The 14,497-nt window shown below is 40.7% G+C and overlaps 1 protein-coding gene across 9 annotated transcripts in view; it reads right to left on the bottom strand.

The window, feature by feature from the left end:
- WDR33 (WD repeat domain 33) overlaps window positions 1-14,497 on the bottom strand; it is a 120,242-nt gene that overhangs the window by 29,978 nt on the left and 75,767 nt on the right. For 2 of the 9 annotated variants that reach the window (XM_017342778.3, XM_070071041.1), the window contains one exon: window positions 5,453-12,255. The exons of the other annotated variants lie outside the window; for them this stretch is intronic. In XM_017342778.3, the coding sequence (XP_017198267.1) occupies window positions 12,113-12,255 (143 nt within the window). In that variant the 3' untranslated portion in view covers window positions 5,453-12,112. Of the gene's footprint in view, window positions 1-5,452; window positions 12,256-14,497 lie in introns of those variants that run through there. 9 annotated transcript variants of the gene reach the window in all.

The raw sequence follows: 14,497 nt of genomic DNA, 5'->3' as shown, positions 1-14,497 counted from the left end.
TATGAAAAGGTCAGTTTAAAGAGAACAAGAGGGGGAAAGCACAATGATGTGTACCTTCTTCTTTGCTTCTGTGTGTATAAAGACTCCTGGTGGGTGGTATTAGCAGACAGGAAACTGAGACAGAGAAAAACTATCCATTATTTTAGCTGAAATTATACTATCTTGAACTGTATCCAGTACTAGCTACTTTTAAAAAAATTAAATACAGGGCCTGGCATTGTGTTGCTGCAGCAGGTTAAGCTCCTGCTTAGGCAACCTGCATCATACAGCACATATCACAGGGCTGCCAGTTCGAGTTCTGACACCTCCACTTTGACCCAACTTCCTTCTAATGAGCACCCTGGAAGGCAAGAGGTAATAGCTCAAGTACTTGGGTTCCTACAACTCAAGAGGAGAAGCAAATATGAGTTCCTGGCTCCCAGCTTTAGCCTGGTATAGCCTTGGGCTGTTGTAAGCATTTAGGGAATAAACCAGCAGATGGAGGACCTCTCACCACCTCTTCTGACCTTTGCCCTTCAAATAAAATAATTTTTAAAATTAAGTACAAATGTTGCTTAAGAAAATAGGTGCAAAAAAGTGTGTGCAGCATGTTAACATCTGTGACTTTTAAAAGGGACACACACACACACACACACAGCACCAACATTCATTTGCTCAAAACCACATCAGATGTTTCTGAAAGCACACCTATCAGTGTGGTCTTAACTTCCTCCAAGGAAGCGACTAGGGAGCTGGAGAATGTGGGAAAGGTGACTTCTCCCTACACAGACTGAGCGTGCCTACTGTGAAAATTCCATACCCGAAACTTTGTGAACACTGATACCATGGCACAAATGGAAAATCTCACATCACAAAACTTCGTTTCATGTACAAAATTGTTAAAAAACACTGTAAAATTACCTTCAGGCTATTTATACAAGGCATATAGTCAACATGAATGAATTTCATGTTAACACTTAGGTCCTATGCCAGAGATAGCTTGTCAGGCATATGAAAATATTCTAAAATCTGGAGAATTCTAAAATCCAAAACACTTCTGGTCCCAAGCATTTCAGATATGGAATAGTCAACCTGATATTGTTATGCAATTTTTCTTTTTGAAACACATGACATATTGAGAAAACATTCCAATTAAGAAAATGAACTAAATAGATGGAGCCAGCACAGAGGCAAACAGGCAACTGCATCTTTTGTTATAAAGGAAAAAGTTACTGCATTTCTAGCCAAGTGACAAAAACTATTTCAAATGAGAAAGGTCTTCCCTCTCAAGTCAATATTGATAGATTTAGATGCAGAAGCATTAAGACTGGTGAAAACTTATCCTAAGAAACTAAAAGAGCTTTTAAAACTTATATGTAGAGATGGTATTCGAAGCCTTGTTCTAACAGTGAAAACTTGGAAAGTTTTTAGAACTCTGCTTTAGCCAAAACATAAGAGAATCATACAACTATTAAAATGAAAATTCTGGAAGCAAAGAAAAAAGCTCACGAAATAATATGCACAAAAAGCAAACAAAATAACTCACAAACTGTGCATGTGTTGTAAGGATGATGAAAACTGCACATGTATGGTTACAAAAGTGTAGAAGCAGATAAGCAGAAAATAAAAGTGTACTGAGACAGTAGAAACAAAGGTCAAATTTTTCTCTTCACATTTCCTGGAGCATGATATTGTGGTTTTGAGAACAAAAAACATGGGTTAGATTTTTATGTGTGTGAACTTTCTGGCATGTTTTTAACATGAGAACAAAACATCAAGAGAATGTAAGTTATGTTGTTAAGTAACGTTAACATCACTTGTTTGGTGACACCCAGTAAGAGAGAGAAACAGCCACTCTCATCTGTAATGGGCTGGGAAGTAACCAGTACAACTTGAGGAAAGGCCAGTTACCTATACCTGTATTTTAAAGTCATGACGATTTTGTGCCTCTAAATCCTCTGCTAGAAATTTACCCTATAACACACAAGCATACCAAAATTGGTAGAAATGTTCTTTAATCGTAGTTGTAATGTGTGTATTTGTCAAAATTCATAGTACTGCGTATCTAAAAGGGGTGAGTGCTAACTTATGTAAAACATACGTCAATGTGCCTTTTAAAGACTACAGGCTGAAAAGCCAAGTATAATATGGTTCCATTCATATATAAAGTAACTTAAGGTAGCACTAATTTTTCAGGGAGAAGAAACAGTATGAAGTGAGAAGATTATTTACTCTCCTGCACTAGTTGAAGTTTTCTTAACAGGAGTTTTTATCACTTTCTTTCTGACAGCTGCCTTTGGTCTCCCTCCATCCAAAACTCACAAGGATGACGAGTATCATTTGGTAGCCCCCAACGTCCCACGCAAATGCAGTCATGGATTCAACCAATCTCAAGCAGAAAATATCCAGGAAAAAAATCAGAAAGTTTCAAATAGCAAAACTTGGATTTGCTGTGTGCCACGTAATTCACTGAATCTACACGAATAGTGATGTGTAGGCACTGAACTAGCTATCAGGAGTGATCTAGAGACATTTATAACACACAGCAGGGTGTGCACAGGTTATATGCGAAAACCACGCCATTTTATGTCAGGGACTTGAGTGTCTGCAGATTCTGTGGGGTAGAGAGCTGTTGAGGGACTGGGGGGTTCCTGGAACCCATCTCCCTGGGTTTCCAAGGCAAACTGTAAAGGACTAACCAGCACTTGTGGCCCCAGAAAGATGCCCTTCAAATCCTGAGTGGAGGTGGTTTTCCTTGACAACCCTCAGATTAGTATGGCTGAATCAATTTTCCAATATATTAGGAGTTTGTGAACTGGCAAGCTGTATATAAAATATTCATCTTACATAAATCTCATAGAAAGCCGATTGAGTACCACATACATGATTTATCAATTTCAAACATTACCCCTAAAGAACGCATCTACATCAAATTTGATCCTTTCATTTATGAGGGAACAGAATTTCAGGAATCACTCAGGGCTGTCTATGATCCCCAAACATGGGAATTCCAAGAACACAGTATTTGCAATGCCAAAGGAATTAATACAGATTTAATGGAAAACTCATTCTGGTGGCAGCTGTGTTTATAACTTAGTCATCTAGATACTTTAGTGCTAAAATGTGCTTGCCAGTGAAGGACCCAGAGTTTTTTAAAACAGCATTTAATTAAACTTCTCAGAAAGAAGCTCCTAAAAACATGAAAATGAAACTGGTCCACAGCAAACTTGCTGCAGTCACTGCAATACCTTCCACAGCCACAAAGATGGGCCACACAGGGGAGAACACAGGCCTAAAGGTAGGCATTGTGGGATACACAGTCCTCAATAGGATGGCAGAGCTTAAGGACGCCAGTGAAGTAGCAAGGTGATTATCGAGAGCCCAGGATCATTGGGGAAGGTCAGGGCACCTTACCCACACCTGACTGCAACTGAGATATGGGGGTGCAACTGCGGAATTCTAAAAGGAAGAGCTTTAATATATAAAGAAGACGACTGTCACAGATCTCTCTGTGGAATTCACTTCGAATTCAAATACTTAAGAATTAAACCTGCCCCATCCAGTATGGTAGCTAATAGTCACATACAGCTAATTTTGAGTGTGTTTTAAAGCTAAAATGGCAATTCCTCCATCATATTAGCCACATGTGACTAGTTGCCAGCATACTGCACAGGGCAGACATAATAAAACATTTTCATCACCATAAAAAGTCTTATTGGGCAATAACCAGGCTTAAAGTAAAATTTCTCTATAAATTTCTATAGCCATATTATTTTTATTCTACAGTTTCACAATGAACCAGCAACAACAAAAGATTACCTTTAACTGATGCTAGACTTGAAAAATGATCCAGCCCTATAATTTTTACATAACAGTGAGGCCTAAACAGGTGGGCAGCCAACTGGGGGAAGGGGCCCCACCTTTCTTCTTCCTGATCCAGCCTTCTCTTGACCGTAGTAAATATAAGATGCAAATGAAACAGCAGAATATTTCCTTTTCTTTTAATTAAAATCAAACTTCACTTTCTCAACTGTGTGACAACTTCTGTATCACTTTCCATCTCACAAAACTATACAAGGTGATAGAATAAACTTAGGGATAAAATCTAAAAATAAAAAATAGTTACTTCTGTCAGCAACCTGTGAAATAGTCAAATCGATTCTGAAGACCAGGATCTTGCCAGTGCTGTAGTGCAGCAGGTAAAGCTGCTGCCTGTAGCGCCAGCTTCCCATATGAACACTGGTTCAAGTCCCAGATGCTCCACTTCTGATTCAGCTCCCTGCTATCGTGCTTGGGAAAGGAGATGGCCTAAGTGTCTGAGCCCCTGCACCCACGTGGGAGACAAAGAAGCTGCTCCTGGATCCTGGCCAGCCCAGCTCCTGCAGTTGTGGCCACTTGGGGAGTCTGTCTGTCTGTCTGTCTGTCTCTCTCTCTCTCTCTCTGTGACTCTGCATTTCAAATAAGTCTTAAAAAAAAAAAAAAGGAATAAAAGAAAGTAGCTCTGATGACCTCACTCCACTAAAAGAGGTTCAAAATTAATATAAACACACTGGGTTATTTTAGAGGGGAAGTTTTGAGGGCAATGAATTCTGTATCACTTCTTAGCTAGACAAGTTAGCTAGCAAAACATTCACCTGGAATCCTACCTAAATGAACAGTGAAAGAATTAGTGTCTGCTGGAGACAGGCGACACTGCTCTGTGAACTAACCTGTATCTAACGTGCCAGAAATAATGTTTAACTTATTATTTCATAATTGCAGAAAACAATTGTGCTTTAAAAATCATACTGAACAGGAAGTAAATAAAGACTTCACTTACTCCACTTGATCATTCCTTCACACATTTCGTGTGTCTCATTCATCTATTAATTCAAAATAAGTGTGCATGATACCAACATGTACTGGGCTCCTATTATGCATGTGGAACCTCTAAAATATGTGATCACCAAACAAAACCAAGACTGAATATTGAGGGAGTGCTTGCAGGATTACACAGTCCTGGAACAGCAACTCCCAAGAAAACCAGCACTGCACACAAGATAATTTTTCTACTAAAAAAAAATGCTAATTTAAAAAAAAAAAAGAGAGTGAGCTTCTTAATAACCCCCAAAATTCTACAATAAGACTTTAGACAGCTGTTGGACAGACATTCCAGACTCTGAGCAGAGCATTCCTGTTCTTTATTTGCCATCCCCAGATCCTGAAGTGCAGTACGGTGAAGCCTAGCAGTGAAGCCAGTAAGGAAACGAGGACTCTTCCTTGACTATTCCCTGAGATGAGGTTCTTGGATGTAAACGGGCCCCAGTGAATCTCTTAGGAGCTTGACCCTCCTCCATAGCCTCTCCAGATTTAAGGGACCATTCACCCAGGAAGAGTAAACAGCCTCGTGATAAGGCAGTATGTATGACCCCAAGGCTTGGTTAACAGTCTGAAAACCAATACTTAATGAATTTTATTTGAAGGTCAGAACGAGTGTCCATTTTCCCATTTTATTTCTCCTGGATCAGGCCATTATATAAACAAATCTTAAGAAAAGTTTCTTTCATACATAACTTACAGAAAGTACCAATATTTTCCAATACAGGAAGAAAAAAGGCGAACAAAGAATTCAAGTATCATCTCGTACAATATAAGCAGTTGAAGAACTGTTACTCAAGAAAATCCGTTACACATTAACAATAAATTCCTGCTCCCTCCAGCTGTAAGAACATAGAATGTAACAGATCAGTTTAAGCCACAGGGTATTCAAAGCCATGGTCCAGAAGCCACAGGGTATTCAAAGCCACAGGGTATTCAAAGCCATAGTGTAGGAGAGGACTCAAATATTTGAAAATTGAAGCAGCAAAATTACCCTGGTCAATGAATATGCAACTAGCAGTTTACCTTCCATTTTGCCATCATGATTTTCACCATGATCCAACAGTCAACATCAACTGGGAGTGACTAATAGTCTTTGTCATCCAAATCTAGAAAGTTACAATAGTGAACAACTACAGAATTAAATGAGAAATGAATTCTGCAAAGGGTATAACCTCTAGGCCGTGTTTCCACAAAGTATGTTCCAAGCATCACAGTGCACAGGATTGGAGCTGAGGGGTTTCAAGTTAAGTTGGGGTCAAATAAGTTGAGCAATGCTGTTTTTTGAAAATGGGCAAGTTTGTTTCCACGTGTGGACCTTCAGTGTTTGCAGTATCTATCACAAATCTGAGAAAGAATGTGCTCATGAGTCTTCTCAGAACACTTTCAAATCTCTCAGAAGACCAATTTGGGAAACTGGAAATGCTAGCTCATTATGTTGTATGGTGACAGTGAATCTAAATTCCAAGTGGACACCTCGGGGAAAGGAGGAGGAGAAGACTTGAATGGAGCATGCAAAGGGGCTACTGACTGTATCTATAATGTGTATTTATTCTCTTAAAAAACCAGAATTAAGTTGTGGCAACGTGTAAGGATCTGATGAGCAATGGAAACACAAATATAAAACTAGAAACTCAATCTCACACTTATGTCACACTTTCAATTTGCATATGCAGGTAACATGGTTTCTACCAATTATATATTTTACATGGTAGACCAAAAAGCTAATCTAAAAGAAAAAAAATCAAGCTAGGTTAGAAATTAAAGTTAAGCATACAGCTTCTAAGAATAATGCCGTATAACTACTTAAGTACCTCTAGCACCAATGTGAACAAATTCTTATGAATGTAGGGTGAAATATGCAATTTTGAGTCAAAACATATACAGGCATATATTTTGCTGACATGTCAAAGTGTTGTCAAATTTTTAATACAATAACCTGGAGGAAATGCATAAGCAGGGAAGGGCACGATTTCCACATGAACGAAGTTTAAAGATTGCTTTGGAAAAATCTTGAAGATTATAAAATGGAAATAGTGAGAAGATAACGGATACACAGCCCCAGAGTATTCAGAATGTGTGTCAATCCTCTATATTCTTCAATGCCAAAAACCAGAAAGAAGCAATTTTGTAGGTGTTTGTGCTGACCAGTACATTCACATCAGAATTTTAAAAATTCAAATCGTTTATAGAGGGAGGGAGGCACTGCTATTTTGCAGATTATTTTAACCATTTGGTCTAATGGGTAAAGATGCCAGAAAGGACATTCACGTCCCATGTCAGGGTACAGGGGTTTAATTCCCTGCTCCAACTTCTGACTTCAGCTTCCTGCTAATGTGGCACAGACATCAGTGATGGCTCAAGTAGCTGAGTTTCTGCCACCCACAGAGGAAACCTGGATTAAGCTCCCAGTCACTGGGGACTATACCAGTAGACTTGCTTTCTTTCAAATACATGAAAAAAATAAATTTAAATGTAAAAGAACAGAATGGAACAACCAAATATTCTTTACCCTCATTGTTGTTATACTCTTCTATTTCTTTGGTATTAGTGACATCAGAGAGGTCTGCGCTGTACTGCAGTGGGTTAAGGCACGGCTATAAAGTCAGCATCCCCTACTGGACTGTCAGTTCAAACCTGGCTGTTTCAGTTCTGATCCAATTTCCTGCTAACACGTCTATGACAACAGCAGTAGGTGGCTCAGGTACTTGTGCCCCTGCATCCTCATGGGAGACCCAGATGAAGTTCCTGGCTTTAGGTTTGGCCTGGCCCAGCCTCAACTATTGGGGTCATTTTGGGAATGAACAAGCAGATGGAAGACTCCCCACCACCTCCACATCTCTCTCTCTCTGCCACTCTTTCAAACCAATAAAATAAATTTAAAACAAAAATATTAAAGCACTTCAGTCATTTGTCTAATATGTGAGACTGGGATCCCACACATGTCCTTGATAAGAAATGATGCATTGTGTGTGTATGTGTGTATACATGTGTGTGCATGTAATAGCCATTGGTTCTCTGGTAAAAATTTTCTTCATATATTTACAATTCAAATAGCAACATACAGAATCAAGTAAAGTAGCATGTAGTCATCACTTTAAAAAAATAGAAAAAGAAAAATCTGAAAATCTTTAAAGGATTGACAGGAATCTGGCCACCAGAAAGACAGTACCCACCTATGCCAAGTAAACACAGGAGTTAGTGCCAGGAGATAATCTGCACCACAAATGAAGAAAAGTCACGAATTAAGCTCCTTACAGCAAAGGAAAAACAGCCAAGAAGAAAAAAGATGTCTGAAGTGACACTCTGGGGTACTCTGAGAACAAGCTCTCCTTCTGAAAACCAGTTAAAAAGGTGATGGGTTCACTTTACTTGGTGAGATTGATCCTTTTTTTTTTTTTTTAAAGTTGAAAGTTCAGGTACATAGAAGCAACAATGCTGGCTGCAGCTAAAATAAAGTATTCCCACGGTAACAACAGGCACTCCCAGCATCAACTGTATCGTAAGCCTGCATTTCCCAGAATCTTTGTGAGCACATTCACACATTTTTCATAAGTGTAGTGCCCTATACTCTTAATTCAACTACTATTTACCCTTTGGGAGAATGGCAGGTGACAATGGCAATGACAGAAATCTTCCTGTATCAAAACAAAGGTTACATGAACCCATAAATATTGCTGGGGGTGGGTATCTATTGCAGAATCCCAAGTCAATTCTAGCTATTACTAAATTTTCTTCCCATTAATAAGTAATCTAAATGACTCTAAATTGGATATTGATAACTATCTTGATTTTTGTTTCAAAGCAGAAATAAACAAAACTGAGAAACCTCCACTGGTCATATGACTTCATTTCCATCATATTGAAAACATATTCCAGGGGCAAGTGTTTGGTCTCAAAGCTAAAATGCTGGTTAGGAAACCTGCATTCTTTATCAGTGCTTGTGTTCAATCCTCACCTTCAGTTCCTGATGCATATTCTGCTATTACAGATCCTGGAAGGAAGTGGTGACGACTCAAGTAACTGGGTCCCTGACACCCACATGCGAGACCTGCGTTCCCAGCTCCTGACTTTGGTGTAGAATATCCCTGGTCATTGCAGGCATTTGCCGGCATCCCATATGGACACCGTTTCGGGACCCAGCTGCTCCACTTCTGATCCAGCTCTCTGCTATGGCCTGGGAAAGTAGTAGAAGATGGCCCAAGTCCTTGGGCCCCTGCAACTGCGTGGGAGACCCAGAAGGAACTCCTGGCTCCTGGCTTCAGATCGGCACAACTCCAGCTGTTGCGACCAATTGGAGAGTGAACCATTGAAGACCTCTCTCTCTCTCTCTGCCTCTCCTCTGTGTACCTCTGACTTTCAAATAAATAAATCAATCTTTGGGGGAAAAAACAAACAAACAAACAAAAAACAAAGGTGTCTGTAGCAGATTTTTCTTGGAAATCCTGCACCCTTATCCGAGTGCCTGAGTTCTTAAAGTCCACGCTCTGCTCCCTCTCCACCCCCCGTTCCACCCCATGAGATTTTACTTATTAGGGCTAGCTCTGTGAGCAGCAGGTTAAGCCACTGTCCACAGTGCCAGCATCGCATATGGATGCTGGTTCCAGCACCAGCTGCTCCACTTCCGATCCAGCTCCCTGCTAATGCACCTGGGAAAGCGGTAGAAGACAGCGCAGGTTCTTGGGCACTTGCATCCAAGTGGGAGACCTGGAAGAAGCTCCTGACTCCCGGCTTTGGCCTGGCCCAGGCCCGGCCACTATGACCATTTGGAGAGTGAACCAACAGATGGAAAATCTCCCTGTTGTCTCTCCTCTTTTTCAAATAAATAAATAAATCTAAAAAGAAAAATATTTCACTTATTTATTTGAAAGGTAGAGTAACAGAGAGAGAGAAGGAAAGACAGAAGGTTAAGTCACTGCCTGGGACATAAGCATCACCTACTGGAGTACCTGGGAGCAGCAGCAGTCAGGACTCAAGTGCTTGGGTCCCTGCCACCCACATAGGAGATCCAAATTGAGTTCCAGACTCCTGGCTTTGGCTTGGTCTATCCCTGGCTAACAACAGTAGCATTTGAAAAGTGAGCCAACAGATGGAAACCCCTTGTTTGTGTGTATGTGTGTGTGTGTGTGTGTGTGTATCTTTCAAAAATAAAGTTAAAACAGCCGGTGTCACGGCTCAATAGGCTAATCCTCCGCCTGTGGTGCCGGCACACCGGGTTCTATTCCCAGTTTGGGCACCGGATTCTGTTCTGGTTGCCCCTCTTCCAGTCCAGCTCTCTGCTGTGGCCTGGGAGTGCAGTGGAGGATGGCCCAAGTGCTTGGGCCCTGTACCCGCATGGGAGACCAGGAGAAGCACCTGGCTCCTGGCTTCCGATCTGTGCAGTGCACCGGTCACGGTGCACTGGTCACAGCGCGCCGGCTGCGGTGGCCATTGGAGGATGAACCAACGGCAAAGGAAGACCTTTCTGTCTCTCTGTCCACTCTGCCTGTCAAAAAAAAAAAAAAAAAAAAAAAAAAAAAACCACACCCTATAAAAAAATAAAATAAAGTTAAAAAACCACACACCAAAATTGTGTTCTTGGGTGAAACAGAATAACATTTTATTCTGCCCTCCTCTCTGGGCAGGCCAAGAATGAATCAATCAGGAGACTTCTCATTTCCGCTTATAATTCTTTCCCTTAAGAAAGGCATAACCCAGCACTGTGGTACAGAAAGTAAAGCAGCCGCCTACAGTGCTGGCATCCCGTATGGGCGCCGGTTCATGTCCCAGCTACTCCACTTCTGATCCAATTCTCTGCTATGGTCTGGGAAGCAGCAGAAAACGGTTCAAGTCCTTGGGCCTCTGCATGGGGGACCCTGAAGAAGCTCCTGGCTCCTGGCTTCGGATCAGCTCAGTTCTGGCCATTGCGGCCATTTGGGGAGCACATCAGAGGATGGAAGACCTCTCTCTGTCTCTCCCTCTCTCTCTCTGTAATTCCCCCTTTCAAGTAAAATAAATCTCTTTTTTAAAAAGAGAAAGAAAGGCCAAATAAAGAGATGAAATCAGCTTCACCCAATAGGAGCACAACAAGCACAGTTTTAGCTGTTTCTATTTGGAATCAAGAAAAGGACATGTGAGACATCATTTAATTCAAGTCTAAGTTCTGTGTTCATTGCTCATTTGCTATGTGAATGTAACTAGCAAAATTTCAAGTAAAACATGTTTAAATCTTAGATGTCACTTACCACTTCAATCCTTTTGCAACTTCACCCTTGTTAAGCCATAGCATTTTCATGTGTCAAATGGCAGACTATGAGTCAATTAATTACTGCATTTCAGAGACTGAGTGAAATAGATGAGGCACTTAGCATCGTGCCTAGTTTACATCTTGAACACTAAATGAATGAAAGCTTTCAGTCTGATGCAATTTCTGCCCTGAAAAACTACATCATGGAACAGTATTTCCAACCAGGTAATAAAGCAGCTTCTATTACTATGAACATAGTATGGGAAGGCATACTATGATTCCACCTAAGTGTACTTCCTTAAAGGCTTTTGTAACAGTTAAATTTGTTTTCAAAAACCCCCTGAAAATCACAAACACCCATCCTAAGTATTAGACTTGATACAATGCAATCACTTCTCACAGCTAGAAAACCTATCGGAGACACTGTTACCACCTTCATCATTTCCACTGTTTTAAGTAATTAAGATAAATAATACTTTCAATGTAACTATTTATTCTACTTGCCATTTTGAATACTTCCTTTTATTTATGGTGTAAATAATTCTTGTTACAATTTCTCATTTTCTAAAGAACATCAACTCATGTTTAGGAATAGAGATCCTACAAAAAAAATACTAGGTTTAATTCAAAGAATTTCAAGTTATTTTATTTGATCACTTACCTCTAAATCCCATAATACCATGATTATCTGAAGCATCAAATACATGATTAAAGCCCATGTATATGTACTTTATTTATACATATTTTAATATGTAGAATTTCTTTAAAAATGGAGAAATGGGGGGCTTGCACTATGGCGCAGCAGGTTAAGCTGCTGTCTGCAACGCAGGCATCCTCTCCCGGCTGCTCCACTACCAATCCTGCTCCCTGCTGATGGCCAGGGAGAACAATGGAAAGTGGTCCAAGTCCTTCGGCCCCTGTGCCCACGTGGGCAACCCAGAAGATCCTGGCTTCAGCCTGGCCCAGACCTGGCCATTGTGGCCATCTGGGGAGCGAATCAGCAGATGGAAGATCTCTGCCTCTCCTCTCTTTCAAATAAATAAATAAATCTTAAAAAAAAAAAAATGGAGAAATGGGGGACAACACTGCCACACAGCAAGTTAAGCTGCCACTTGCCACGCTGGTATCGCATAATCTCAGTGCCAGTCCAGGCCCGGCAGGTCCACTTCCAATCCAGCTTCCAGCTGAAGTGCCTGGGAAAGCAGCAAAAAATGGCTCAAGTACCTGAGTCCTTGTCACCCATGTAGGAGACCAGGATGGAGTTCCTGACTCCTGGCCCAGACCTAGCTGTTGTGGCTACTTGGGAAGTAAACCAGCAGATGGAAGATATCTCTGTCTTCCTCTCTATTGCTCTGCCTTTGAAATAAATAAGTACATCTAAGGAAAGGGAAAAAGCAAAAGGAAAAGAAAGGAAATAGAGAAATGATGGTAGTAGGTACAATACCAGAGATCAGGGAAACTGTTTCAAGGTCACTAATATGAACAGGGAACTATGGCTAGAATCAAATCATGATTTTAGTACTAATGAAATCATGTTTTCAAGCCCCTTGGTAAATTAATTTCAAAGGTTTGTAGGACATGAGCTCATTTCCCGAGACTGACATACCTTCACCTTAAATCTAAGGAAAAGTTGAAAAAACTTCCACCCAAAGGTGGGCATTTGTCAAAAACAGATGGACTCATATGGGTGAGTAAGCCAAACAACAACAAAAAGACACACAAAATACATAGAAGGTTGTAGATGTTAGGAACTCCTGACAACTCAGGTATATTGACTGTGATGCAGTAATGGGGGGTAAGTACAGGACTCACCAAAGGCAACTTGTCCAGGGGCCCCTCCTGAACATCCATTTATACAGAATAGCTACCTTCAGTTAACAAAACAAAACTTAGTTTTCTTAACAAAAACAAAGCTAACTTTCTTAACAAAACAAAACTAAGTTTGAGAAAAAGATCACAGAGCAGGAACTGTGGCTGGAGAAGCAAGCAGCATGGAGCTTGCAGATGCATCCTGCCACCATCCTGAAGGACGGAAAGGAGGCAGGAAAGGAAAAGGGAAAGAGGAGTGAGAGCGGCAAGGGAAGGGAGGACTGCGGCAGTGCCACCCAGAGCAGCATCAACACTCCACCTCTGAGTCCAACCCACCAACACCGGCCAGGGAGCAGGTCCCTGTTTACTCCAATATTATCCTACACATCCTAAACATCCTACACCCCCCAGCACATCGTCCACAGAGAAGTCTACCATTTAGGAGAGCAACCACTGTATTAACCAACACAAGCCACCAAATATTTGTCCAATCAAGGCGCACTGGAGATTTGAAGAAAATTAACCAGTGGGAAAGAGAAAAACTAAAAAAGAAAACAGATTAAGTGGTTCAGAGGAAAACAGAGCATTAGATCATACCAAACACATGAATACTTCGATTACTATGCTAAAGGTTTTAAGAGATATATTCATTAAAAACAAGTAACAAAACAGGCCACTGTGAAAAATGAAGAGACCAGAGAACCACTAAAAGTACTCAGAAATTAAACATGCAGCTGACAAAATAAAAGCTTCATCAGACATGCTGAATAATAGCTCAAGTGTGACTGAAAGACGAGGTAAGTATTCTGGAAGGCAAAATGAAATCTCCCAATACTTAGAGAAAGGACAGAAACACAAAATAGGAAGGAAAAGGTAACTCGAAGTAGACAGCTTCACAAGGACTAACAAGAACTTAAAAGAATTCCATAAGCTGAGCAGAGACAAGGAAACAGTAATCAAAAAGGAAAACTGAATGGAATGAAGATGAAACTGTAGATTATTAAAGTGCATCAAGAAAGATGAAGCTTAAAATGCCTACACCTACACCAATAGTAAAAAAGAAAAAAGATCATTTTTCCAATGTTCAAATAGAAAAACCAGAACATACACATACAATTGACTGCAAAATGCATCGAATATAATGGCAGCCTTCAAACTTCTGAAGGAAAAGGACTTTGAACCCAAACTATGAGTCAAGTATGATGGCAAAAGAAAACCTTTCCAGAAACGAGAATTTTGAAATGTATTCACCAAGCTCTGTTTCTGAGAATAAAATACATTTTCAACTAAACTGAAAAAAGTGAATGGACTTTAAGAGGAGGGTAAAGAAATCCCAGGCTGAGTTTTGTCACAGGTTCAGAAAAGTAGTAGACCTAACTAGAGCAGGAAATCAAAAACAAAAACCCACTTACTCAGGGGCCAGCACTGTGGCGAAGTGTGGTAAGCCACTGCTTGTGATACAAGAATCCCATGTGGGCACTGGTTCGAGTCCTAGCTGCTCTGCTTCCAATCCAAGTCCCTGTTAAAGCACCTAGGAAATCAGCAGATGACAACCCAAGTGCTTGAGCACCTACATCCTCGTGGAAGACCCAGTTGGAGCTCCAGGCTTTGGCTTGGTTCACCCTG

This window comes from Oryctolagus cuniculus, chromosome 3, assembly GCF_964237555.1.
Source record: "Oryctolagus cuniculus chromosome 3, mOryCun1.1, whole genome shotgun sequence".
NCBI lineage: Eukaryota > Metazoa > Chordata > Mammalia > Lagomorpha > Leporidae > Oryctolagus > Oryctolagus cuniculus.
The sequence above is the reverse complement of the archived record's forward strand: the minus strand, read 5'-3'. Positions and strand labels throughout refer to the sequence as shown.